This window comes from Salvelinus sp. IW2-2015, linkage group LG1, assembly GCF_002910315.2.
Source record: "Salvelinus sp. IW2-2015 linkage group LG1, ASM291031v2, whole genome shotgun sequence".
NCBI lineage: Eukaryota > Metazoa > Chordata > Actinopteri > Salmoniformes > Salmonidae > Salvelinus > Salvelinus sp. IW2-2015.
This window is the reverse complement of record NC_036838.1, coordinates 10,556,026-10,582,424: the sequence shown is the minus strand read 5'-3', so window position 1 is coordinate 10,582,424 and position 26,399 is coordinate 10,556,026. Positions and strand designations below refer to the sequence as shown.

At 44.9% G+C, this 26,399-nt stretch overlaps 1 protein-coding gene across 1 annotated transcript in view; it reads left to right on the top strand.

Moving 5' to 3' along the window:
* The window catches only part of LOC111960755 (spectrin beta chain, non-erythrocytic 1), a 107,051-nt gene that overhangs the window by 58,473 nt on the left and 22,179 nt on the right, over positions 1-26,399 (top strand). The window contains exons 11-29 of the mRNA XM_070442916.1: positions 331-443; positions 747-934; positions 1,537-1,654; positions 2,211-2,369; positions 3,739-4,041; positions 4,744-4,897; positions 5,199-6,069; positions 9,642-9,779; positions 12,293-13,049; positions 13,919-14,121; positions 14,771-14,861; positions 15,280-15,426; positions 17,577-17,840; positions 18,123-18,347; positions 18,788-18,877; positions 20,599-20,877; positions 20,994-21,124; positions 21,487-21,691; positions 22,080-22,454. Coding sequence (XP_070299017.1) covers positions 331-443; positions 747-934; positions 1,537-1,654; positions 2,211-2,369; positions 3,739-4,041; positions 4,744-4,897; positions 5,199-6,069; positions 9,642-9,779; positions 12,293-13,049; positions 13,919-14,121; positions 14,771-14,861; positions 15,280-15,426; positions 17,577-17,840; positions 18,123-18,347; positions 18,788-18,877; positions 20,599-20,877; positions 20,994-21,124; positions 21,487-21,691; positions 22,080-22,454 — 4,811 coding nt within the window. The remainder of the gene's footprint in view (positions 1-330; positions 444-746; positions 935-1,536; positions 1,655-2,210; positions 2,370-3,738; positions 4,042-4,743; positions 4,898-5,198; positions 6,070-9,641; positions 9,780-12,292; positions 13,050-13,918; positions 14,122-14,770; positions 14,862-15,279; positions 15,427-17,576; positions 17,841-18,122; positions 18,348-18,787; positions 18,878-20,598; positions 20,878-20,993; positions 21,125-21,486; positions 21,692-22,079; positions 22,455-26,399) is intronic.

Sequence of the window (26,399 nt, the reverse complement as noted above, 5' to 3'; positions counted from 1 at the left end):
TTTGTTTCTGTCGGCGCGATGCATGAAGAAACCAGCTGGCTGCACCGACTCCGTTAGCGTCCCTTGAGTTAGCCATGTTTCCGTGAAGCAGAACAAGAGTCTGGTCTAGTGATAGCGCTGCAGACTCCAGACTACATATATCCCCTGGCAATAGGGATTTGAGCCCTGTCTGCCACTTTCCACTTTCTATCAGCGTATCACCTGCTTTACCTTCCCACTGCCCTGTCATACAACATCATGAAATACAAAAAGAGATCTTCTTTTAATATTTTTGTAACGTTCCAAATCAAGTTGTATTAACCAATCACAAATGGAATTTTTGCTTCACAGATATCAGTGTGGACCACCCCGATGAGAAGTCCGTCATCACATACGTGGTGACGTACTACCACTACTTCTCCAAAATGAAGGCACTGAAAGTGGAGGGGAAACGTATTGGGAAGGTGACTCAGCGTTTATTCTCAGTTTATTATCTCAAATGCCATGTTTGTTTGGTGAGTTGTTGTCAACAAGTTGTTCGGGGCAGAGTAAGAGCTTTTCAGATGTGGATTCAAATACTATAAAACTTTCAAGATATACTTGATTGAGCTTTTCTGGCATATTGAAACCAGTGGAATAGTACCAAAAGTGCAAACTCTGTCAATCTGGCAAACAAATACTATATACTATAAAACAGATACTATATATGAACCCAGGTCTGGACATTTTTGGCCAGAGCTTGACATGTGTCCTCTTTGTTCCGCTAGGTACTGGACAATGCCATTGAGACAGAGAAGATGATTGAGAAGTACGAGTCTCTGGCCTCAGATCTGCTGGAGTGGATCGAGCAGACCATCATCATCCTCAACAATCGCAAGTTTGCCAACTCTTTAAACGGGGTGCAGCAGCAGCTTCAAGCCTTCAACACATATCGCACGGTCGAGAAACCCCCTAAGTGAGTGCCCCCCGCCAGCACCCAATCCTAAATCAACCCCTATACCCCAATGCACCCCCTATGCACTTATGGAGATCTGACAAGATGGGCAATCTTCAGCTTTAAGACCATCTTAAGAATATTTGTAAATGTCTATAATATTTACTTAAGGTATAACATTGTCCAGTTATCTTGCCATTCCCTCACCCCTTTTTTGGTTGATGTTCCTGTGACATTGCCTGAACATCACAAAATCTTTGTTCCAAACTTCTAAACCAATATTTTTATGAAAAATTCTTGTCACTACCTAAAACAAAAAGGTCAAGTCTAATGTTAAATGAATGGCACAATACCTAACATTCTGGGTGAGCGCCTCTCTCCTGCTTGTAGTGGAATTTACTTCAAAATGTTTTGTTCTGCTATGTCCATGAATTGAAGCGATAATGTATGCATGTTTAGTATTTCTAACGATGCAGAAGTAAGACATGACTGTTGCATTCCAAAAACGCTTTGAAATAAGTGCAACCCTAGAACGTAAAGTGATGTGATGTGTTTAGACATTAGCTTTTTTTACGCTGTCAAAATATCACTCCCCCAAAACCATTTCTCTTTTTATCGATCAGGTTTACTGAGAAGGGCAACCTGGAGGTGCTTCTCTTTACCATCCAGAGCAAGATGAGGGCCAACAATCAGAAAGTCTACATGCCCAGGGAGGGCAAACTCATCTCTGACATTAACAAGGTGATGTCTGTAGTCTCTGACAAATGCTTTAGGGTGAAGTTTCCCTAGGTACAGATGAAGGATCAGTTTCCCTTCTCCCAATCCTAACCTTTACCTTTAGTGGTGAAAATGCTAAACTGACTCAAGATCAGGGTCTAGGGACAAAGTTACCCTACTCCTCGATCAATGTTTTGTCTTAATGAAACATCAGGTTGTTCACTATCTCTCTCTCCTGTTTGTCTGTGTCAGGGTGTTTGGTAGTCTCTCTTTGGTGTATGGTAGTATTATTATTAGTAAGTAGGAGTTTTGCTATGGTATAATTATTACAATAGGAGTAATTCAACTCATACAACTCATACATTTTGCATCTGGACATAAAACTGTGAGATTATGAAAGAGTTGAATCCACCATTGGCATGTTTAAGCTACAAGATAGACTGGTGGCAAATGGTGGCAATTCAACATGTAGAATAGTCTAGAAATGAACAGAAAAATTATGTCTGACGTTCATGCTGGTCTGTCTTGAACATATGATATACCCATGTTAATATTGTGTGTTTAACTTTGTCTATGGTAGACCTGGGAGAGACTGGAGAAGGCGGAGCATGAGCGGGAGCTGGCTCTGAGAACAGAGCTGATTCGTCAGGAGAAACTGGAGCAGCTGGCTCGCCGCTTTGACCGCAAGGCTGCCATGAGGGAGACCTGGCTGAGTGAGAACCAGCGCCTCGTCTCACAGGTAAAAACAAATGCTTGCGCACAAATACACGAACAGACATGCATATGTATGCACATACTCACACAAACACTCAAAGTAGCCACGAGGGACAACTGGCTAAGCGAAATCTAACGGCTTGTCGCACAGCCATAGACACACACATGCGCGCGCACACACACGCACAAAAATAATAATTATAGAAAGCAATTGTGACATTTTACCAAAATACCAAAATACAGTACTTTACTACATCCTTCTCCATACAAATGTCTCAGCCATTGTTTTCTCACAGTTTTGCACCACTTAGTGGACACCCAGATTCAGTGTAATGCAAGCAACACATTCACTGGTATTGCATCATCTCTGTAGCACGTTAAGATTAAGTGCTGAAGATGTAAACGGTGCATCTTATTTGCTTTCCTACTTTTGTCAAACTGAAATCAGGGCCAATTTGCAGTTGAAACAATAGCAAAGCGGAAACCCCACCTCTGTTTTGGTAATAACCTGAGGAATGGGCCAGGAAAATGTAAATTCATAGACAGAGCTATGGATGCAAGGCTTGACCATCCATGATATCATGAATTATCGTTTTATCCATGTTTTGAGGCTATACAGTGTTTGTTTACATTTACAATGTTTACAAACATTGGAGCAAAACAAGCTTATATTTTGGGTTTTAATTGGGTTAGGGTTAGGGTTAGTTTTTTTTTTTTTGTGATATCCAATTGGTAATTACAGTCTTGTCCCATCGCTGCAACTCTTGTATGGACTCCGGAGAGACGAAGGTCGAGAGCCGTGTGTCCTCTGAAACACAACCCCGCCAAGCCGCACTGCTTCTTGACACAATGCTTGCTTAACCCGGAAGCCAACCACACCAATGTGTCGGAGGAAATGTGCATGCGCCCAGCCCGCCACAGGAGTTGATAGAGCGCGATAGGACAAGGACATCCCGGCCGGCCAAACCCTACCCTGACCCGGATGACGCTGGGCCAATTGTGTGCCGCCTTATGGGTCTCCCAGTCATGGCCGGCTGTTACACAGCCCAGTATCGAACCCGGGTCTGTAGTGACGCAGCTAGCACAGCGATGCAGTGCCTTAGACCAGTGTGCCACTCGAGAGGCCCCTCACGAGGCATTTAGAAGTTATATTCTTCAAGAATCAATAGGTATATATCATCAATGTATAAATCCAAAAATGGATGTAGCAACTGCGGATTGCCCCTTTAAAGGATCATAGTATTTTATGTGTCATTGTCAAATTGTTTACGACGATAATATTACAGAAATAGAGAGTATGTCTTCCTTGTATCCCAGTATGTTGCCACCCATACAGTATATCAGTATTGTATTTTATTCTATTCCATTCCATTCCCATCACTTCTATCTCGCAGGACAACTTTGGCTTCGACCTTCCGGCGGTGGACGCGGCCACGAAGAAGCATGAGGCCATCGAGACGGATATTACGGCGTACGAGGAGCGTGTGCAGGCCGTGGTGTCTGTCGCTAAGGAGCTGGAGGCAGAGAAGTACCACGACATCAAACGTATCGCAGCGCGTAAGGACAACGTGATCCGGCTGTGGGAGTACCTGCTGGAGCTTCTGAAGGCGAGGCGCCAGCGCCTGGAGATGAACCTGGGTCTGCAGAGGGTGTTCCAGGAGATGCTTTACATCATGGACTGGATGGACGAGATGAAGGTAATAGAGGGATGGGGACCCTTCCGAAAATGTACGTGTTTAAACCGTGTTGGAAAGACAAAATTAATAATTATTGTAACACAAATTGATTTGTTCAAAATGCATTGAACCTCATCTACCCTGCTTCCACCAACACCTGAACACATTTAAAATGTATTGGAAATAAGTAATTTCACTTTAGAATTGCAAACGGAATCTATTAATCTTGTATTAATCCCTCTTCTAAATGATCATTTTAAGCAGTATCAATGGTGAAACTAACTGGATTATGTTAGTCCAATGCTGAATAATTCCAAATCGGCACACCTGAACCTTGTCCTAGACCCTCCTGTAGATACAAGAGAATTGGGTTGGCACTGTAAACACTACGTCATCTTGCCTTTCTGATTGGCTGGGTGGAATTCTCGGCATTATGCTTCCACCTATCGAATCCTTTTAGGTTTACAGGAGTCGCTAGGGAGTTGATGGTAGTGGTTGATTTGGAATTGATTTTGACATTTCATCTAAATTACAAGTTAAATGAAATGTAAGTTTAAAAAAGTTTCCTCTCCTCACCTTGAAAAAAATACTCGTATTGCGTTTCAAAGTGCACAAAAAGTAAATGATTCAAATTGGTAACTGATGAACTTTAGACTTAGAAGGTGCCTGTATGTTGCTCCCACACATGCCTGTATGTCATGCCTCTATGTCTCTGCCACACAGATGATGCTGCTGTCCCAGGACTATGGGAAGCATCTGCTCGGAGTGGAGGATCTCCTGCAGAAACATGCCCTGGTAGAGGCCGACATCGGCATCCAGGCTGACCGTGTCAAAGCTGTCAACAACAATGCTCAGAAATTTGCCATCGACGGCGACGGTGAGGATGTCCTAAACATTCAGGCTGTTATTATTCAAATTGTGAATCATATTTTTTTCTGCTTGTGTTTGTATTTTTAACTAATGATGATAATGCATGTCATCATACAATTTTACAGTTCAGTTGAATAGCATAGCGTTTTGCAAGATACTTCAAGATCTATACAAGCAAACTGAAAAATAAACATGAAAGGAATCATAGTCATTGGAATGAAATCATAACATGTGAGTCAATACAGTGCAATGTACATCTGTGGGTGCTGCTAGATGCTAACTGGGCCTATGTTCTGTCTCCTCTACAGTTTACAAGCCCTGTGACCCTCAGGTAATACGCGACCGCATGGCCCACATGGAGTTCTGCTACCAGGAGCTGACCCAGCTGGCTGCCGAGCGCCGGGCCCGCCTGGAGGAGTCCCGCCGTCTCTGGAAGTTCTTCTGGGAGATGGCCGAGGAGGAGGGCTGGATTCGTGAGAAGGAGCAAATCCTGTCGTCGGACGAGAGCGGCAAGGACCTGACGGGCGCAGTGCGCCTGCTAAGCCAGCACCGCACCCTGGAGGACGAGATGAACGGCCGTGCCAGTCACCTGCAGCACACCATCGCCGAGGGCCAGGCAATGGCCGACGGTGGCCACTTTGGCGCCGCCAAGATCCGCGACCGCATCGCCGACCTGCGGGCGCAGTGGACAGCGTTGGAGGAGCTAGCGGCCGTAAGGAAGGCCCATCTGGAGGAAGCGTGTGCCCTGCACCAGTTCCAGGCGGACGCAGACGATGCCGATGCCTGGACCCTGGACGCCCTGCGCATCGTGTCCAGTGGCGAGGTGGGCCATGACGAGTTCTCCACACAGGCCCTGGTGCGCAAGCACAAGGCCGCCGCCGCCGAGGTGGCCAGCTATCGGCCGGTGATCGATGCACTCCATGAGCAGGCGGCCGCCTTGCCTGAGGAGCAGGCTCAGTCGGAAGAGGTCAAGGGCCGCCTGGCAGGCATAGAGGAGCGCTACAAGGAGGTGGCCGAGCTGACCCGGCTGAGAAAGCAGGCACTGCAGGACGCCCTGGCCCTCTACAAGATGTTCAGCGAGGCGGACGCCTGCGAGGTGTGGATCGATGAGAAGGATCAGTGGCTCAACAGCATGGAGATCCCAGAGAAGCTAGAAGACCTAGAGGTCATTCAGCACAGGTGAGAGAACCCATACATATAGAAATGCATGCTGAAGCCATAGTCTACCCCTAGACCCTACTCCTTTAGGCCTGATTTAGCTTGGTGTGCCACTCAAGTATCTGAAAGTATTTGACATACAGTTCCAGTCAAAAGTTTGGACACACCTACTCATTCCAGGGTTTTTCTTTATTTTTTACTATTTTCTACATTGTAGAATAATAGCGAAGACGAAACTATGAAATAACATATATGCAAGCAGTTTTTGGAACAATGTTGTCGATTTTCCAAACACTGTACAGAAGACACGGAACTCTGGCCATTTGCAAAACATTAAGGGCCCAATTCCGACCCGAGTTAAGCGTGCTTAAATGGAACGTAACTCATTATGCACTTTTCTCTCAATGCGAATTCTGACATTGAACTTAAGAATGAGAAAAGCGTGCTATTCACCTGCTATTTGTTTTGGCGAATAAATGAAAGTGTGGCGGAGGTGGGTCCTCAGATACGCCGTATTCTGACTTTTACTTTGAGGAAACAATGAATAAGGTCGAGCGAACCTACCAGTTTCAAGTGGGAAAAGCATCTACTTTATTTTTTAATGACACCATTCTCCATGCACTGTAATGACAACTTGATAAGAGCTATTGATAACTGTCACGGATCCCTCCGGAACTTTCATCACGCACACCTGTCCCCTATTCCCACTGATTAGTACTTGTATAAGTGTGCCCTTTGGTTTCCGTTGTCTGTCGATTATTGTTACAATGTCCATTGGTGTGTGTGAGTACCTGTGCCGTTTGTTTTGGCTTTCATGCCATTGTGGATTACGCAGGTGATTACGGGTCTCGTCCCGTGTGATAATCATTGTGCGTTTGTGTTATTTATTCGAGGTTCTCCTCGCTATTTTGTTTGGGTTTCAACCCTGTGTTTTGTGTACGTGTTTGTTTGGTCTTCGTTCCCCATGCCTTTACACGGCACGCTGTAATTTGGGCGTAATAAAAAGCCTTATTAAGCATTCCTGCGCCTTTCTCCCGAATCATTTATACCAGCGTGACAATAACAGCTAAGTGAATGAGTAATCCATTTGTTTTAGGTAATTGTAAATATAAATGACACTTGCTTTAGATCTATTTTGCCTTATAATCGCTGGAGACAAATGTGAACCAGTCATATGGAAGCAAACTGAAACATATCCACATATCAACTTTCCCAGAGTAAAGTTCATGAAATGCTGTGCAATTACACAGGATTTGAATTGTACAGCCTTTTAACTTGCAGGGATGGGCACTTTCGAATGTCTTAATTGCAGGCTACCCCAACTTTCTCTGTTTCATATTTCTATCATGTGAAATATTAGCCACTATCAATATCGAATGTCAGTAGGCCTAATAACAACACATGTTCAACTGCCAATTTACTCTTAGTTCCCTTCAGTTGGTATAGCCTACATTATCATTCCATTTAATGACATTGTTTCATTTACCTTCATTTGGTTTGCTTCCTCTGTAAACGCTGTCTCGGCCATGTGGTTGTTGCTGTTGTAGTAACAGTTGATAATATAAAAAAAAGACATGTAGGCTAATTAAATCATTGCGGAGCGGAACGCAGACCAAGCCGTAACAGTTTGAACTTGAGGCGATACTTGGCTGTGTCATCACATAGTACCCCGGTTAGTGCAGGCAACATACGAGGGTCTAGCCTACACTATTCTCCTTATTATAATTATATGTACACTAATCTTCCAACATTACCATGGGTTAAAGAACTGAATGTGGCAATTTTCAGAATGAATCAAACCACCGTTTTCTTTCTTTCTTGTTTAAAGTGTCTCCAAACTTGTTTTTTATGATTCATAAATACTTCCTTAACCCTAAATAATCTACAAAATCAGAGTAGTTTTTAATCTACCAATTGGTGCTGAAACGGAGACAAATATCCATATATTTAGATGGCTTTCTTTCATTGATCCCTAATATTTTGAAACCCGTTCTCGCGATTAACAAAACTCTTTCCATGACATAGACTGACCAGGTGAATCCAGGTGAAAGCTTTGATCCCTTATTGATGTCACTTGTTAAATCCACTTCAGTCAATGTAGATGAAGGGGAGGAGACAGGTTAAAGATGGATTTTTAAGCCTTGAGACGATTGAGACGTGTATTGTGAACAGTATATGTGCCATTCAGAGGGTGAATGGGCAAGACAAAAGATTTAAGTAGCTTTGAACGTGGTATGGTAGTAGGTGACAGGCACACCGGTTTGACCATGTCATGAACTTCAATGCTGCTAGGTTTTTCACACTCAACAGTTTCCCATGTGTATCAAGAATGGTCTACCACTGAAAGGATGTCCAGCCAACTTGACACAACTGTGGGAAACATTGGAGTCAACATGGGCCAGCATCCCCGTGGAACGCGTTCAACACCTTGTAGAGTTGAATTGAGGCTGTTCTAAGGGGAAAAGGGGGTGCAACGCAATATTAGGAAGGTGTTCCTAATGTTTTGTACATTCAATGTATTCTATTGAGTCTGTCAACAAAATTGAAAATCAAAAGGTACACCGTATTTAAAGGGATTGCTTAAGATAAATGTACTGAAAACCCTATTGAATGAAAACGGGAAAGTGGGTGGGTTTTCAGCGGTTGAATTCAATTTATTAAGCGCACGCAAGGGAACCACGCCTGCAAAGCCTTGGAATACAAACTATTAAAAGTTATGGAAAATGACTCTACTTTTATGCATATTTCACCAAACAATTTCGCATTGTGTGCAGGATTCGTTCATCTATATCATCATAATCCAATCCCATGTATTCTATACGTAGGCCGGTAGACTTTCCATCACCAAGCAGAAAAACAATCCCAAACAGAAAAAAGGAAAGGTGAATATAGTGAAGGATATGTGCTGATATGAATGGATAGGCTTCAATTTACACCAAAGGTCACTCTGTAATGGAAGATTACAATCAGGGCCGGATTACTGAATGGGCATGCAGGGCACATGCCCTGGGGCCCCCGACCTCTGCTATATTTTACGTGAATTTACACTGATAGAGCCATTTACAATTTTGTGCACTAGTATTTACTGATTGCTGGAAACAGTGAACACATTTTCACAATTTTCTCTTATGTGAACAAAACACTTTACTGTGAATTTTGTATTCAACTCCCACTGGGAGGAGTTATTTGTTAGGTGCCTTTCTAGAACTGAAGTTCACCTTACATAGAAAATTATGAAATAGTTATTTTAAACAGATAGAACAAGACAGATAATAAAAAGAGTACAGAGGTACAAGGAGATAAGTGCAGGAAGTACTTAGGAGATTAAACACCAAACAGGGGAATACGTCTGAGGTGCATTCATCAGGGTACAACATTGTGGAACGTTCAGATAAAAATGCGATTTGTAGAACAAACATGCCTCTGACATGTAATATAAGAAATCATGTCAGCTCTATTCATGACAGTTCTATCTGAAATGTTCCACAACATTTGCCTGAACGTGGCCCAGACATCAATGTGCGTAAGGGAAAATGGTTTGTTTTGGAGTTGAACTTGATTGGTCATGACATGGCATGCTCTCTCTTTCCCAGGTTCGAGAGCCTGGAGCCTGAGATGAACAACCAGGCGTCACGCGTCGCTGTCGTGAACCAGATCGCCAGGCAGCTGATGCACAACGGACACCCCAGTGAGAAGGACATCAAATCCCAGCAAGATAAGCTCAATAACAGGAAAGTTGAGCCATTCACAGTCAGACGTCACACTATCTCCTATCATACAGATGCCTTAGCTTAATTTGCTCATCCTGTTGTTGGAGGAAATGCAAACTTGTAGTGTATTAGAGGTTTAACAAGGCACTACATCGCAGTGCTGAGGTGTCACTACAGCCTTAGGTTTGATCTCAGGCTGTGTCACAAGCGGCCGTGAATGGGAGCCCCGTGGGGCCCAGCTTCGTCCGGGTTAGGGGAGGGTTTGGTCGGGGGGATTTACTTGGCTCATCGTGCTCTAGCGACTCCTTTTGGCTGGTTGGGTGACTGCAAGCTAACCTCGGTCGTCAGTTGGACAGTGTTTCCTCTGACACATTGGCGACTGGCTTCCGGGTTAAGCGAGCAGTGTGTCAAGAAGCAGTGCGGCTTGGCAGGTCGTGTTTCAGAGGACGCATGGCTCTCGACCTTCACCTCTTCCGAGTCTGTTGGGGAGTTGCAGTGATGAGACAAAATCGTAACTACCAATTGGATATCACAACAAAGGGGGTCAATCTTTTTAATAATAATAATAAAAAAACAAGACTTATAAAGTTTGTAACTTCCACTTAAAATATTCAGACTTGATTTACCCTAATTAAAAATGTATCAATTAGAAATGTTCCTGTTGCTGTAGGATTATTTTTCTGCAGTAGCAAACTGTCTCAAATTAAGATCCTATATCTGTAGTTGATATGTCTCTAAGAGGTGCGCGGATCAGCTGTTTGTTCACCCTCACCCGGCCGCAATTGCTAATAACCCATCCGCAACCGCCCGACTATATGTGATAAAGTGAAAATCTGAATCCCACACCTGATGTGTTAGATATGTTTCTACTTATCATTTCCAACATTTTGGTAGGCTATTTGTTTGTCAACTTGTCTATAATTAGATACATGCAGCTTCTCTTCTGTCATTATATGTTGCCCTAGAAGACTAAATAAACCCTTGCTCAGCAGAATGATGTCATAAATCAATAGAATGAATGCTTCAATGTATTTGACATCAGTGAAGCTTTCTGAGTGATCTCTGCTTCTTTCACAGCACAAAGACATTTAGGGACCGGGGAGAAAATACAATAACTATTAAGAAAAATGAAAAGATTTTCTGTGCAAAATGTTCAAATGACATCAGTTTGACCGGTTGCAAGGAAATAGAAATCTGTGAAAACAACCCAAAATCTTTCTGATAACATTTCAATTTGGCTTGGATGCATATTTTATGTGGTTGAAATACTATCAGCTTTTATGATGCTGATAAAGATAGGACCTCCACAGATGGTATTTAACTGTGCATTCACATTCTCTCAAGATGCTAAAATAATATTTTTCCACTATCGTTCCCAAATAAACATTTTGCCTACATTTTGTGTATAATTTGACCCCAAGAAATGCTTAATTCTGCCGGAGTTATTAAGGCTATGTGAGAGGTTATAGACCTACATGTTCCATTTAACCCATCTGAACAGTAGGCAACAGTTCCCTTGACATGCCATAGGCCTATTTGAGGTCTCCATCTTGTGTTTGTCAAATTTGTATAAAGCCTCACAATCATCACACATAACACTGCTATCATCCTCTTTTGCCAGAAAATGTATGTTTGGAAAGATTTGGTGGGGTGGTAAAAGAGGACGATAGCAGTGTTTTGTGTGATGATTGTGAGGTGACTTTTCTCTTATTGAATTAAACTCTGACATTGGCCCTTTTTGCTTTTTACTGCCCGTTCCCAAAAGCATTTGGCGATTGGCGTGCGTACAGTTAGACCCTATGCTTAGGCTTACACACTAATGCCAGATAGCCTAAAATAATGAAAGAAACACCTCAATATAGCCTATAGATATAAATTGCACAATAATTATGCATTTATTATACTCTTTATTCCCCACCCATCTGCCCTTCATCCACACAATGACCCTTTCATGACCCTAAATCTGCCCGCCCTGTGGATATAACGACGGGGACTGCGGGTTATGAGTCAAGCCGTGCATCACTAATGTCCCTGGTATTCACAACATTTACGGTTGAAGATAGCACTTTCAGGTTCTGATTTAATGCCTTTCCATATGATTGCCAACTACCTGATGCCAAATGAAGAACCCAAAAGATGATTGTTTGGGGTTTTAGGCTGGGTTTCTGTACAGCACTTTGAGATATCAGCTGATGTAAGAAGGGCTATATAAATACATTTGATTTGATTTGATTAGGTTATTATAATGTAGTTAATGTAGTTTAACTATGTCTGACCTTTTACTTTGCTCATAGTGAGTTTCAAATACCTATTGACTTAAAATTGTGATATTGTGTGTTGGATATCACTGTATCCTTTGAATTGAAAAATGAGCTGGACATTTATTGTTGGTTATCATCAAATTATTTGGCCAATGGTTCAGTCAATTTGAGCCTTGGTCTGGCCACATGTATTGAAATATGTATCACTGTCTGTCAACTGGGTAACAGTGTCTGCTAAATGATCATATTTTTATTTATTAATTTGTTCACCAGATGGAGCCAGTTCCGGGATCTGACAGACCAGAAGAAGGAGTCTCTAATCTCGGCGCTGGGTGTGCAGAACTACCACCTGGACTGCAACGAAACCAAGTCGTGGATCCGCGAGAAGACAAAGGTCATCGAGTCTACCCAGGAGCTGGGCAACGACCTGACGGGTGTCATGGCGCTGCAGCGTAAACTCACTGGCATGGAGCGTGACCTGGCTGCCATCGAGGACAAGCTGGGCGACCTGCGCGGCGAGGCCGAGCGGCTGGCCGGCGAGCACCCGGACCAGGCCAAGGCCATCACGGGCCGCCTGGCCGAGATCACCGCCGTGTGGGAGGAGATGAAGGCCACACTGRGTAARCGCGAYGAGTCCCTTGGRGAGGCCAGCAAGCTGCAGCAYTTCCTGCGCGAYCTGGATGACTTCCAGTCGTGGCTGTCGCGCACACAGACAGCCYTCGCCTCGGAGGAGACYCCCAACACGCTGGCRGAGGCYGAGAAGCTGCTAGCYCAGCACGASGGCWTCAAYAACGAGATCRGCAACTACGAGGAGGACTACCAGAAGATGCGCGACATGGGCGAGATGGTGACCCAGGGCCAGACCGATGCCCAGTACATGTTCCTGAGGCAGCGGCTACAGGCACTGGACACAGGCTGGAACGAGCTGCACAAGATGTGGGAGAACCGGCAGAACCTGCTGTCACAGTCCCACGCCTACCAGCTGTTTCTCAGGGACACCAAACAGGCCGAGGTCTTCCTCAACAACCAGGTACGCCGATTGGTCGATACCCCTTAAACCAGGGTACTTGATTGGTCGGTTCAATTTCGAATTGGTCCATCGAGGAAGTGAGTAGAAATTCTATTCCAAGAGTGGAAAAATCTTAGCCTAGGAATCCAAAGTGAATGGTTCCGTTTCACTATTATTTAATTACACTGATTCCGTCTTGTAAAAAATTAGATTTTCGGTAACAGTTTATTTTAAAGTCCTCTTTGTCGCTGCTATTACCTAATTTTACTAGGCAGGGATGTGGTAACGATGTGTCATTTCTCGTGCCCACCTAGAATCCACTCCCTCTACCGGGGGCATGCTGCTTTGCAAATCAAATGCACATATTAAAGTACATTTAAAAAAGTGTCATATCAAATCAAATGTTATTAGTCATATGTGCCGAATACAACAGGTGTAGGTAGACCTTACAGTGAAATGCTTACTTACGAGCCCATAACCAACAATGCAGTTAAAAAAAATACGGGTAAGAATAAGAACTAAAAGTAACCAGTAATTAAAGAGTAGCAGTAAAATAACAATAGCGAGACTATATACAGGGGGGTACCAGTACAGAGTCAATGTGCTGGGGCACCGGTAGAGTTATTAAAGTGACTATGCATAGATGATAACAACAGAGATTAGCAGTGGTGTAAAAGAGGGGGTGCAATGCAAATAGTCTGTCCAATGTGATTTAGATTGAATTCCAACAGGGTGGGGTTCTATATTCTGTTTCAATTCAGTCAATTCAAGAATTTCAGTTTACTCCCTGATTTGAAATGGAATTGACCCCAACCTGGATATCCAGTCTCAGTCACAGGATGTTCTAATAATCCCACTGACTCTCTTTTTTTTAATAACCCTACTCTTAGGAGTACATGCTGGCCCATACAGAGATGCCCACTACGTTTGAGGGGGCCGAAGGAGCCATCAAGAAGCAGGAGGACTTCATGACCACCATGGACGCCAACGAAGAGAAGATAAACGGCGTGGTGGAGGCTGGCAGGCGGCTGGCGAGCGACGGCAACATCAACGCCGACCGCATCCAGGAGAGAGCGACGTCTATTGACGACAGGTTAGAAGCCTCTTCTACTATATAGTAACAAATGACATTGCTGGACAGGTCGTCTTTTTTACAGTTACTCTGCTGCACAGATTAGATCTCACAACACCTGTTGGAGTATTTAATGCCCCGGGAACCACATTAATATGATAAAGCAATCTCCTGGAAATGGCATAACTAGTTAGTTGCACAACTGAATGCATTCAACCAAAATGTGTTTTCCGCATTCAACCCAACCACTCTGAATCAGAGAGGTGCAGGGGGCTGCCTTAATCGACGTCATCAGCGCCCGTGTTAAATGTCTTGCTCAAGGGCAGAGCAGCAGACTTTTCCACCTTGGGGATTCGAGCCAGCAACTTTTCAGTTACTGGCCCAACACTCTTAACTACTAGGCTACCTGCACAGCTTGACTGTGAAAAAGACTACCCAGAGTACCACCAATGGTTAGATGTGTACCACCCACTTATTAGGTTTACAACTACCACAAATGCCAGTACAACACTTGATATGTATCTTTGCTTTTACTTGGTAATGCGTATTGTGATGTAAAAAAGTCTGTAGAAAAATCTGGTACACACAACTGGCAACTTGTTTGTGGTAGTCACAATTAACAAGGGATCTATTATCCATGATCAATTCTGTTTACCCAACGTTTGCACAGGCATAAGAAGAACCGCGAGGCTGCTGTGGAGCTACTGATGAGGCTGAAGGATAACCGGGACCTTCAGAAGTTCCTACAGGATTGCCAGGAGGTCTGCTGCCCAACATGTCTTTCCCGCACCCAGATTAAGCCTACTCCTGGACTAAAAAACACTTTCAATAGAGATTCTCCATCGAACGTGCTTTTTAGTCCAGGAATATGCTTAACCTGGATGTGGGAACTCTTCCCTAAGAGTCTAACATTGGTATCAGTCCCAATACTATGAAAATAGGAATACTTACATGTACTAATTTACATTTAATACATTGTGTGGCAATGTATGCATAGTGACAGACTGCTTTCACAGTCTAAGGCAGTCAAATACAATAACCTACCTACCTGTGTGTGTGTGTGTGTGTGTGTGTGTGTGTGTGTGTGTGTGTGTGTGTGTGTGTGTGTGTGTGTGTGTGTGTGTGGTGTGTGTGTGTGTGTGTGTGTGTGTGTGTGTGTGTGTGTGTCTTTGTATGCAGCTGTCTCTGTGGATCAACGAGAAGATGCTCACGGCCCAGGACATGTCGTACGACGAGGCCAGGAACCTCCACAGCAAATGGCTCAAGCATCAGGCCTTCATGGCTGAGTTGCAGTCCAACAAGGAGTGGCTGGACAAGATTGAGAAGGTTAGCAAACCAAAATAAGATTCACTCTGTCTTGATGATTTTGCATTGGGTATTACATGAATGAACACAAGTTAATAAGCGCTTCCGATTAATTGAAATGAACATGATCAGTTATCTAGACTCTTAAGTATTCTTAAGTGAATGTTGTCATTAAAATTACATTATTACAATGAAATACATATTTCATATGGCTTTCTTTTGAGGGCCTAGTTTAACTATTATCAAGTGACCTGAAGCTCATCATTTAAAGGCCACATCAGGCCTACAAGCCACATTATACTGGCTTGCAAAGTGATGTGTAACTGCTATTGAAATCCAGCCAGAGTGGGGATATCCAACATTTAAAATGTTTATTCACCCACAACCTGCGTTCAGAATGACTTCCAGGGTTAGGAAGACTGAAGTATGAGACAACCTTAAACATCTAGACTGAAACAACAATTTCAGTAACGGGTACAAGAAGTCCAATTAACAGATTTGAATAGTTCAGAAAAATGTATGTTATTTATATTTGAATAGCATACGATTAATTAATCAATCAATGTACATGCAAAAAGATTTATATTGAAACAAACAATTTAAAAAATCTACCTGCAATAGAGCATGCTGGGAAATATGATAATGATAAGCGTGTTTTTTTCAACTCTGGTTATTAACACCAACAGTGAGTTTATTTTACACCACTGAGTGTTAATTTAACTCTTTACAGTGTCAACACAAAAAAAATACACAAAAAAATCAACACTAGTAACACTGGCCAATTTGCTGTGTGCTATGAAAGGGACACATCTGCAGGCTTCCTTACATTTCAAGAACCTTTTAGAATTCTAAAGAACCGTAGATGCCACATCAAGAACCCCTCCTTGAATTCTCCAAGGAACCTTAAAAGCTGAGGAAGAACCATTTTAAGAACCTTTATTTTTTTCAGTGCAGGCAAAGCACATAACAATAAACTGTCTCAATTTCCTTTAGCATTACTTTATGAAAAATATTCTACTTCTTATAATCAATACACCGCCCCGTTCACAAAAATGGATCGCTCCTACTGTCACGTGGCCGTGGATTGCTATATAAAGCAGGCAGACAGGCATCAAGGCATTCACTTACTGTCCGATTGAATGTTAGAATGGGAAACATTTGTGACCTTAGCGACTTTGAGTGTGATATGATCGTCGGTGCCAGGCGTGCCAAATCCAGTATCTCAGAAACGGACACCCTCCTGGGCTTTTCACGCACGACAGTGTCTAATGTTTACAGAGAATGGTGCCACAAACAAAAAACATCCAGTCTGCTCGTTATTGAGAGAGGTCGAAGGAGAACGTCAAGAATTGTGCAAGCTAACAGGTGGGCCACAAACAGACATATTACAACAGTGGTGTGCAGAATGGCATCTCGGAACGTAGAACTCATCGATCCTTGTGACGGATGGGCTATTGCAGCTGATGACCACACCGGGTTCCACTCCTATCAGCTAAAAACAAGAAGCGGCTCCAATGGGCATGTGATGACGTACACTGGAAAATTGAGGAGTGGAAAAACATTGTCTGGAACATGCGCAGATCCCATACCTCAACCCAATAGAGCATCTTTGGGATGGGATGGAACGCGCTGTTCACAGCATGAATGTACCACCATCCATTCTGCAGCAACTGTGTGATGTCAACGTGGACCAACATCCCTGTGGAACATTTCCGACACCTTATAGAATGCCCTGAAGGATTCAGGCTGTTCTGGAGGCAAAGGGGGTCCGACCCGGTTCTAGATGGGGGGTACCTAATAAACTGTCTATTTAGTGTATGTACCCACTATAACTCCCCAACTGCTTATGACTAACTTATACTCACTAACTGCCCTATTATACCCACTCCAAAACTCATGGGGTTACCCACCATAACTAATCGACTGTACCTGCCCACCCCACTACCATAAAATGTGTTTCAACAACCGCAGCAAGACAAAGTTTATCCAGAAACTTGACCTTTTCTACTTTCTACCTAATTTTATACTGTATGTATTTTATGCATACATTTTCTCTCTGTATATTTTGTTATTGTAAGGCATAGATAGCAGCACCATTCCACCAGCTCAAATTCGTGGTACATGTAAATGTACTTTGCGAATAAAGGTGATTCTGATTCTTTCCACTCCAGGATGGGATGCAGCTGGTGTTGGAGAAGCCTGAGACAGAGTCGGTGGTCAAGGAGAAGCTCTCAGCCCTCCAGAAGATGTGGGAAGAGTTGGAGTCCACCACCCAGACCAAGGCCCAGTGCCTGTTTGACGCCAACAAGGCCGAGCTGTTTACACAGAGCTGTGCCGACCTGGACAAGTGGCTGGGTGGCCTGGAGGGCCAGATTCAATCGGACGACTACGGCAAAGACCTGACCAGCGTCAACATCCTGCTCAAGAAGCAGCAGGTACTGTACACGGTGGAGCATGCGTCATTGTAACCAAAATTGATAAATAATGTTGGCATTAATGAAATGATCATGAAAATAATAATACGAAGAATAATTTAAATAAGTTGGCTTCAATTGGTTTTCAACAATAAAATAATTATGGCATCAATTGTTCTGATCTGAAAATGTTGGATAAGAAACCACGGATGTTGACTTAGTGGCCTGGGCCCCGCCCGGAACATCATCTAGGGTCAACACTGTGTTCAAAATGTTCTCCTCCCTCTCCCTGGTGGCCCATAGATATTGGAAAACCAGGTGGAGGTCCGTCAGAGGGAGGTGGTGGAGCTGCAGAGCCAGGCGCTGGTCCTCAGCCAGGAAGGGAAGGACACGGGGGAGGTGGATGGCCAGAGACAAATGGTGGAGCACAAGTTCCAAGAGCTGCTGGACCCGCTGAGGAAGAGAAAGAACTTCCTGGTGGCCTCCCGCGAGATCCACCAGTTCAACCGCGATGTGGAGGACGAGATTGTGAGTTGATAGTTGATAGGAAAATTCGGACAAGTGGGGACATTTCAGTTTTCAGAGGAAATGGAAAGAGAACCTGTGATGTGACTTTGCAACGTTAACAAGGCGACACTCCATCTTACCTCCTCCTCCACATTTACTGGATTGGTTGAACAGTACAGAAGGGCACCTCCCCTGACAGTTTCTTTATTCTCGTCAAGACCAGTATGTTGGGGATCTAGTTTCAGGCATTTATTTTATGCCTGCTACATTAGGTTAGGGTTAGGTTAGGGGTTAGGGAAGATAGGATTTTAAATAGGAATCAATTGTTTGGTCCCCACAAGAATAGTAAAACAAATGTGTGTTTGTGTGTGCACATGTGTGTACATGTTCTATTGAGGCTTTATTTGTTCTGGTATTTTCCTTCAATGCACTTAATAATCTATTTGGCTTGTCCATTTTAGCTTTGGGTCGAAGAGAGGATGCCAATTGCAACCTCCACGGATCATGGTCACAACCTGCAGACCGTTCAACTGCTTATCAAGAAAAATCAGGTATGTGTGTTTTTCTCATGTACTGTCACTTTACAAGGAAGTCACACTTAGGCCCAAATTAAGCATCATTCTATTTTTGTGAATACGTTTATGCGCCAATTTATAAGAAACATTTGTATTGTTAGTGTCAAGGTTGTGGCATTCATGAAATTTTGTCAGCCAGTGATTGTCAAGCAAATAACTGCCGGTCTTACTGGTAATTGACCGTTAGTTAGCATAAACACGTTTAGCATATCCTGGCTTCCAGGCATAGCCTACAAGCCACTGATGCAGACCTTTGGAACATATACATTTTAAAAAGTCTCATAAATCCATTTAATATAGCCTACAGCATTACAATAAATCCATTATTTATTTTAGACAGGTCTAAAGAAACATGATATAAAGAGATGTAGTCTATTTCAGAAGAACAGAATAACATGCTCTCTCAGTTGTCCTTATGTTAGGCCCTGATATGGCAATGCCAAATGGCTGTGGGCTACACTTGTTAATTTAGCAGACAAGATTTGCTTAGGACTCCCTGGCATTATTTTTTATTATTTTATAATAGAATGATATTTTCTCCAAACAATTTCAAAGGAAGTGTGCACATGCGGATATTCTGTGCTGAGCGGTTAACAAAGAAACCGCTCGTCCTATATGCTTCATTTAGAGTTATTTATGCAACTTTAGTTGTGTTACAAACTTTGGGCTATATGTGTTGATGTTTAATGCATTCTAAGGCTGCATGATTGGACTCTAATGATGATTTGAAAAAAGTTTCAAGCTGCACCCACATCATCAGTCTCTCATTCATAATTTGACAAACGCTTGATAATATTCTCACCAGGCCTCGAATTTCCTGGCGGCATCCCCCTTGTGTGGCCATAATGCCCCCTAAAATATCCATGCCGTTTGCGGCCAAAGCCCCTTGGGCTGAATATAATAGACTAATTATAATTCCCTTCTCCTGGCTGCTGTGCGCCGAAGCACCTCTCACTCACATGGCTCTCTCAGATGTAGCCAATGCCGTCACGTGATCGGGTCCTTCTCACAGGCATTTCAGCTAAGAAGTAGGCTACAAGTGAATGAAGACAGACACATCGGGGACACAACTGCGGACTTCCCTCTTATCAAATTTCGAGGCGCATATTGAAAATGTCCACCTTTAGCCTATTTTTCGTCAGCCAACAAGATGAGTAGACCTAACGAACAGCAAAAGCACCAGCCTATGTCAATCTACTATCCCCCATAGTACAAAAGTTAACCTATTCTATTGGTCAACTTGTCCTTCTGTGAAATAAATAAATATTCCAAACATACTCATCTGTGGGATGCGATAGATCCCAAACTAATACAAACACTCACATCAACAAAACTTTTTAAAGCAATGAGGCTGATCGTTTAGGTGATAAGTTAGTGCCTGTATAAATCTGTTATCCTATTCCTAACAAGTCATTTAAACAAATATATTGAATGGTATCATACATAGCAAAGAGCATCACTCTCTTATTAAGTTTTAATTGAGATATAGGCTATGACAGATTGGTGTCCTCTCCAAGGGGTGTACACTACAGAAATAGGGCTCCTGACCGGGCTTACTTACTTACTACTTACTTAATGAAGTGTATCTAAAGTATTGTACTCTTGGCTTTGTGTATCTAGTATTTTAATGTATTGCTGACATTATTTTTATTGTACATTTCCATCGAAATTAATGTTGTATTGTATCCCCTTCTAAGACCTTGCAGAAGGAGATCCAGGGACACCAGCCCCGCTTCGATGACATTTTCGAGCGGAGCGAGAGCCTGCTGATGGAGGACAGCCTTGCCGTGGAGGCCATCCGCCAGCGCCTGGCCGACTTGCAACAGCTGTGGGGCCTGATGATTGAGGAGACGGAGAAGCGTCACGCCCGTCTGGAGGAGGCCCACAATGCACAGAAGTACTACTTTGATGCCGCTGAGGCTGAGGCCTGGATGAGCGAGCAGGAGTTGTACATGATGTCTGAGGAGAAGGCCAAGGTACTAGGGTGTTATCGACAGTGTTTCGGTGTGTGTGTGTGTGTGTGTCCAGTACTGATATTTCTTCTAACATAGAATTCACAAAAGCGCTAAAAACAAGTGTCTTTCCCTCTTAGGATGAGCAGAGCTCCGTAGCCATGCTGAAGAAGCACCAGATTGTGGAGCAGTCGGTGGAGGACTACGCTGAGACAGTCCATCAGCTCTCCAAGACCAGCAGAGGCCTGACAGCTGCAGGACATCCAGAGAGGTCAGTGAGAGAGCCTAGAGTGAAGCCATTGAAATAGAACGTCACTTAATATTGCCGCCCGTCAAGGAACGTTGACCTGAATATGAATGTCCGATCTAGAAAAAGTATTTTGCATGAGTGGAGCATTCAGTAGACCAGAGTGTGGTGTGTATGCATATTTTTGTTTCAGCTTAACCCTAACAGACCTGATTTCACTAACGAAAGCCTTGATTGCAGACCATGACTAGTGTATTAGTTTGATCATGGGTGTTAGTGTTGGAACAAGAATGTTTTTTTGCAAAAAAACAGAAAAAGATTACTCTTGTTAACCCCGTCCACCCCGCTGTCCACCTTGAACTCTTGATTTCTGTTTGTGTGGGCAGTGAGAGGATAGGCATGCGTCAGTCTCAGGTGGACAAGCTCTATGCCGGCATGAAGGACCTGTCTGAGGAGAGGCGTGGCAAACTGGACGAGCGGTTCCGCCTGTTCCAGCTCAACCGCGAGGTTGACGACTTGGAGCAGTGGATTGCCGAGCGGGAGGTGGTGGCCGGATCTCATGAGCTGGGACAGGACTACGAGCATGTCACCGTAAGTAATGTCACCTGACTTCAAACCCTACCCTCTCACTCCTGGTGCTGTCAGGGAGGAAAAACATAGTCCGCATTCCAGACCATCTGCAAAGCAGCCACACTCCACTAATGTACCAATAACTGAATGCCACATCATCTAAATTGCAGTTGGGCATCATGTCTCAATATCATATTGATATAGTTGACATGTTTAACACTTTTCCAGGTATTGTGTGCTTTGGTGTGTGACTGCTTTACAAACGGTTTGTAACGTGGCCGTAGACTGATTTCAGTACTGCCCATTTGATACCACCATTACCTTTTAGTAGGTAAGACAGGGCAGTACAATATATATTTGTGTTAAAGGTCCTCATTCTCCTCCTCTCCATCCATCTATCCATCCACAGATGCTCCAGGAGCGCTTCCGGGAGTTTGCGCGCGACACAGGCAACATCGGCCAGGAGCGTGTGGATGCCGTCAACCGCCTGGCCGATGAGCTGATTAATGCGGGCCACACAGATGCCGCCACGGTGGCCGAGTGGAAGGACGGACTCAACGAGGCCTGGGCTGACCTGCTGGAACTTATCGACACGCGCACACAGATCCTTGCCGCCTCCTACGAGCTGCACAAGTTCTACCATGACGCCAAGGAGATCCTGGGCCGCATCCTGGACAAACACAAGAAGCTTCCAGAGGAGGTGGGACGTGACCAGAACACAGTGGAGACACTGCAGAGGATGCACACCACCTTCGAGCATGACATCCAGGCCCTGGGAACACAGGTAGATACATAGCTAATATCTCCCTGTAGCTCACTGCACCAGATCACCGCACTGCTGAATACTCCAAAAATGAAATCTCATGTTATTATTAGTGGTGGGCACCAATATCGATAATGCAATATGATATTGATAACTTACACTATTATGTAAAAGAGTACACATGACTGTTCTTGCAGACACAAAACCCTCTCACAGGCTCTCAACCTAGCATACAGTGCGTTTGGAAAGTATTCATACTTTTTCCACATTTTGTTACGTTACAGCCTTATTCTAAAATGGATTCAATTGTTTTGTTTTTGCCTCATCAATATACTCACAATACCCCATAATGACAAAGCAAAAACAGGTTTTTAGAAAATGGAAATATGACCCTCTACTCAGTACTTTGTTGAAGCAGCGACTTTGGCAGCGATTACAGCCTCAAGTCTTCTTGGGTATGACGCTACAAGCATGGCACACCTGTATTTAGGGAGTTTCTCCCATTCTTCTCAGCAGATCCTATCAAGCTCTGTCAGGTTGCATGGGGACCGTCGTTGCACAGCTATTTTCAGGTCTCTCCAGAGATGTTTAGAGAAGTCCGGGCTCTGGCTGGACCACTCAAGGACATTCCGAGACTTGTCCCGAAGCCACTCCTGCATTGTCTTGGCTGTGTGCTTAGGCTCGTTGTCCTGTTGGAAGGTGAACCTGCGCCCCAGTCTGTGGTCCTGAGCGCTCTGGAGCACGTTTTCATCAAGGATTTCTGTACTTTGCTCCGTTCATCGTTCCCTTGATCCTGAATAGTCTACCAGTCCTTGCCACTGAAAAACATCCCCACAGCATGATGCTGCCACCACCATGCTTCACCGTAGGGATGATGCCAAGTTTCCTCCAGAAGTGATGCTTGGCATTCAGGCCAAAGAGTTCAATCTTGGTTTCATCAGAGTCTTTAGGTGTCTTTTGGCAAACTCCAAGCGGGCTGTCATGTGCCTTTTACTGTGGAGTGGCTTCCGTCTGGCCACTCTACCATAAAGGCTTGGTTGGTGGAGTGCTGCAGAGATTGTTGTCCTTCTGGAAGGTTCTCCCATCTGCACAGAGGAACTCTGGAGCTCTGTCAGAGTGACAATCGGATTCTTGGTCACCTCCCTGACCAAGTCTTTTCTCCCTCTTATTGCTCACTTTGGCCGGGCGGCCAGCTCAAGGAAGAGTCTTGGGGGTTCTAAACTTCTTCCATTTAAGAATGGTGGAGGCTACTGTGTTCTTGGGGACCTTCATTTACATTACATTTAAGTCATTTAGCAGACGCTCTTATCCAGAGCGACTTACAAATTGGTGCATTCACCTTATGATATCCAGTGGAACAACCACTTTACAATAGTGCATCTAACTCTTTTAAGGGGGGGGGGTTAGAAGGATTACTTGATCCTATCCTAGGTATTCCTTAAAGTGGTGGGTTTCAGGTGTCTCCGGAAGGTGGTGATTGACTCCGCTGACCTGGCGTCGTGAGGGAGTTTGTTCCACCATTGGGGTGCCAGAGCAGCGAACAGTTTTGACTGGGCTGAGCGGGAACTGTACTTCCTCAGAGGTAGGGAGGCGAGCAGGCCAGAGGTGGATGAACGCAGTGCCCTTGTTTGGGTGTAGGGCCTGATCAGAGCCTGAAGGTACGGAGGTGCCGTTTCCCTCACAGCTCCGTAGGCAAGCACCATGGTTTTGTAGAGCATGCGAGCTTCAACTGGAAGCCAGTGAGAGAGCGGAGGAGCGGGGTGACGTGAGAGAACTTGGGAAAGTTGAACACCAGACGGGCTGCGGCTTCTGGATGAGTTGTAGGGGTTTAATGGCACAGGCAGGGAGCCCAGCCAACAGCGAGTTGCAGTAATCCAGACGGGAGATGACAAGTGCCTGGATTAGGACCTGCGCCGCTCCTGCGTGAGGCAGGGTCGTACTCTGCGAATTGTTGTAGAGCATGAACCTACAGGAACGGGTCACCGCCTTGATGTTAGTTGAGAACGACAGGTGTTGTCCAGGATCACGCCAAGGTTCTTAGCACTCTGGGAGAGGACACAATGGAGTTGTCAACCGTGATGGCGAGATCATGGAACGGGCAGTCCTTCCCGAGAGGAAGAGCAGCTCCGTCTTGCCGAGGTTCAGCTTGAGTGGGTGATCCGTCATCCACACTGATATGTCTGCCAGACATGCAGAGATGCGATTCACCACCTGGTTATCAGAGGGGGGAAAGGAGAAGATTAATTGTGTGTCGTCTGCATAGCAATGATAGAGGAGACATGTGAGGATATGACAGAGCCAAGTGACTTGGTGTATAGCGAGAATAGGAGAGGGCCTAGAACAGAGCCCTGGGGGACACCAGTGGTGAGAGCACGTGGTGCGGAGACAGATTCTCGCCACGCCACCTGGTAGGAGCGACCTGTCAGGTAGACGGCAATCCAAGCGTGGGCCGCGCCGGAGATGCCCAGCTCGGAGAGGTGGAGAGAGAGGATCTGATGGTTCACAGTATCAAAGGCAGCCGATAGGTCTAGAAGGACGAGAGCAGAGGAGAGAGAGTTAGCTTTAGCAGTGCGGAGCGCCTCCGTGACACAGAGAAGAGCAGTCTCAGTTGAATGACTAGTCTTGAAACCTGACTGATTTGGATCAAGAAGGTCATTCTGAGAGAGATAGCAGCAGAGCTGGCCAAGGACGGCACGTTCAAGAGTTTTGGAGAGAAAAGAAAGAAGGGATACTGGTCTGTAGTTGTTGACATCGGAGGGATCGAGTGTAGGTTTTTCAGAAGGGGTGCACTCTCGCTCTCTTGAAGACGGAAGGGACGTAGCCAGCGGTCAAGGATGAGTTGATGAGCGAGGTGAGTAAGGAGAAGGTCTCCGGAAATGGTCTGGAGAAGAGAGGAGGGGATAGGGTCAAGCGGGCAGGTTGTTGGGCGCCGGCCGTCACAAGACGCGAGATTTCATCTGGAGAGAGAGGGGAGAAAGAGGTCAAAGCACAGGGTAGGGCATGTGAGCAGAACCAGCCGGTGTCGTTTGACTTAGCAAACGAGGATCGGATGTCGTCGACCTTCTTTTCAAAATGGTTGACGAAGTCATCAGCAGAGAGGGAGGAGGGGGAGGAGGGGGAGGAGGATTCAGGAGGGAGGAGAAGGTGGCAAAGAGCTTCCTAGGGTTAGAGGCAGATGCTTGGAATTTAGAGTGGTAGAAATTGGCTTTAGCAGCAGAGACAGAAGAGAGAATGTAGAGAGGAGGGAGTGAAAGGATGCCAAGGTCCGCAGGGAGCGAGTTTTCCCTCATTTCCGCTCGGCTGCCCGGAGCCCTGTTCTGTGAGCTCGCAATGAGTCGTCGAGCCACGGAGCAGGAGGGGAGGACCGAGCCGGCCTGGAGGATAGGGGACATAGAGAGTCAAAGGATGCAGAAAGGGAGGAGAGGAGGGTTGAGGAGGCAGAATCAGGAGATAGGTGGAGAAGGTTTGAGCAGAGGAAGAGATGATAGGATGGAAGAGGAGAGAGTAGCGGGGAGAGAGAGCGAAGGTTGGGACGGCGCGATACCATCCGAGTAGGGGCAGTGTGGGAAGTGTGGATGAGAGCGAGAGGGAAAAGGATACAAGGTAGTGGTCGGAGACTTGGAGGGAGTTGCAATGAGATTAGTGGAAGAACAGCATCTAGTAAAGATGAGGTCAAGCGTATTGCCTGCCTTGTGAGTAGGGAGGGTGAGAGGGTGAGGTCAAAAGAGGAGAGGAGTGGAAAGAAGGAGGCAGAGAGAATGAGTCAAAGGTAGACGTGGGAGGTTAAGTCACCCAGAACTGTGAGAGGTGAGCCATCCTCAGGAAAGGAACTTATCAGGGGCGTCAAGCTCATTGATGAACTCTCCAAGGGACCTGGAGGGCGATAAATGATAAGGATGTTAAGCTTGAAAGGGCTGGTAACTGTGACAGCATGGAATTCAAAGGAGCGATAGCAATCTCTCTACT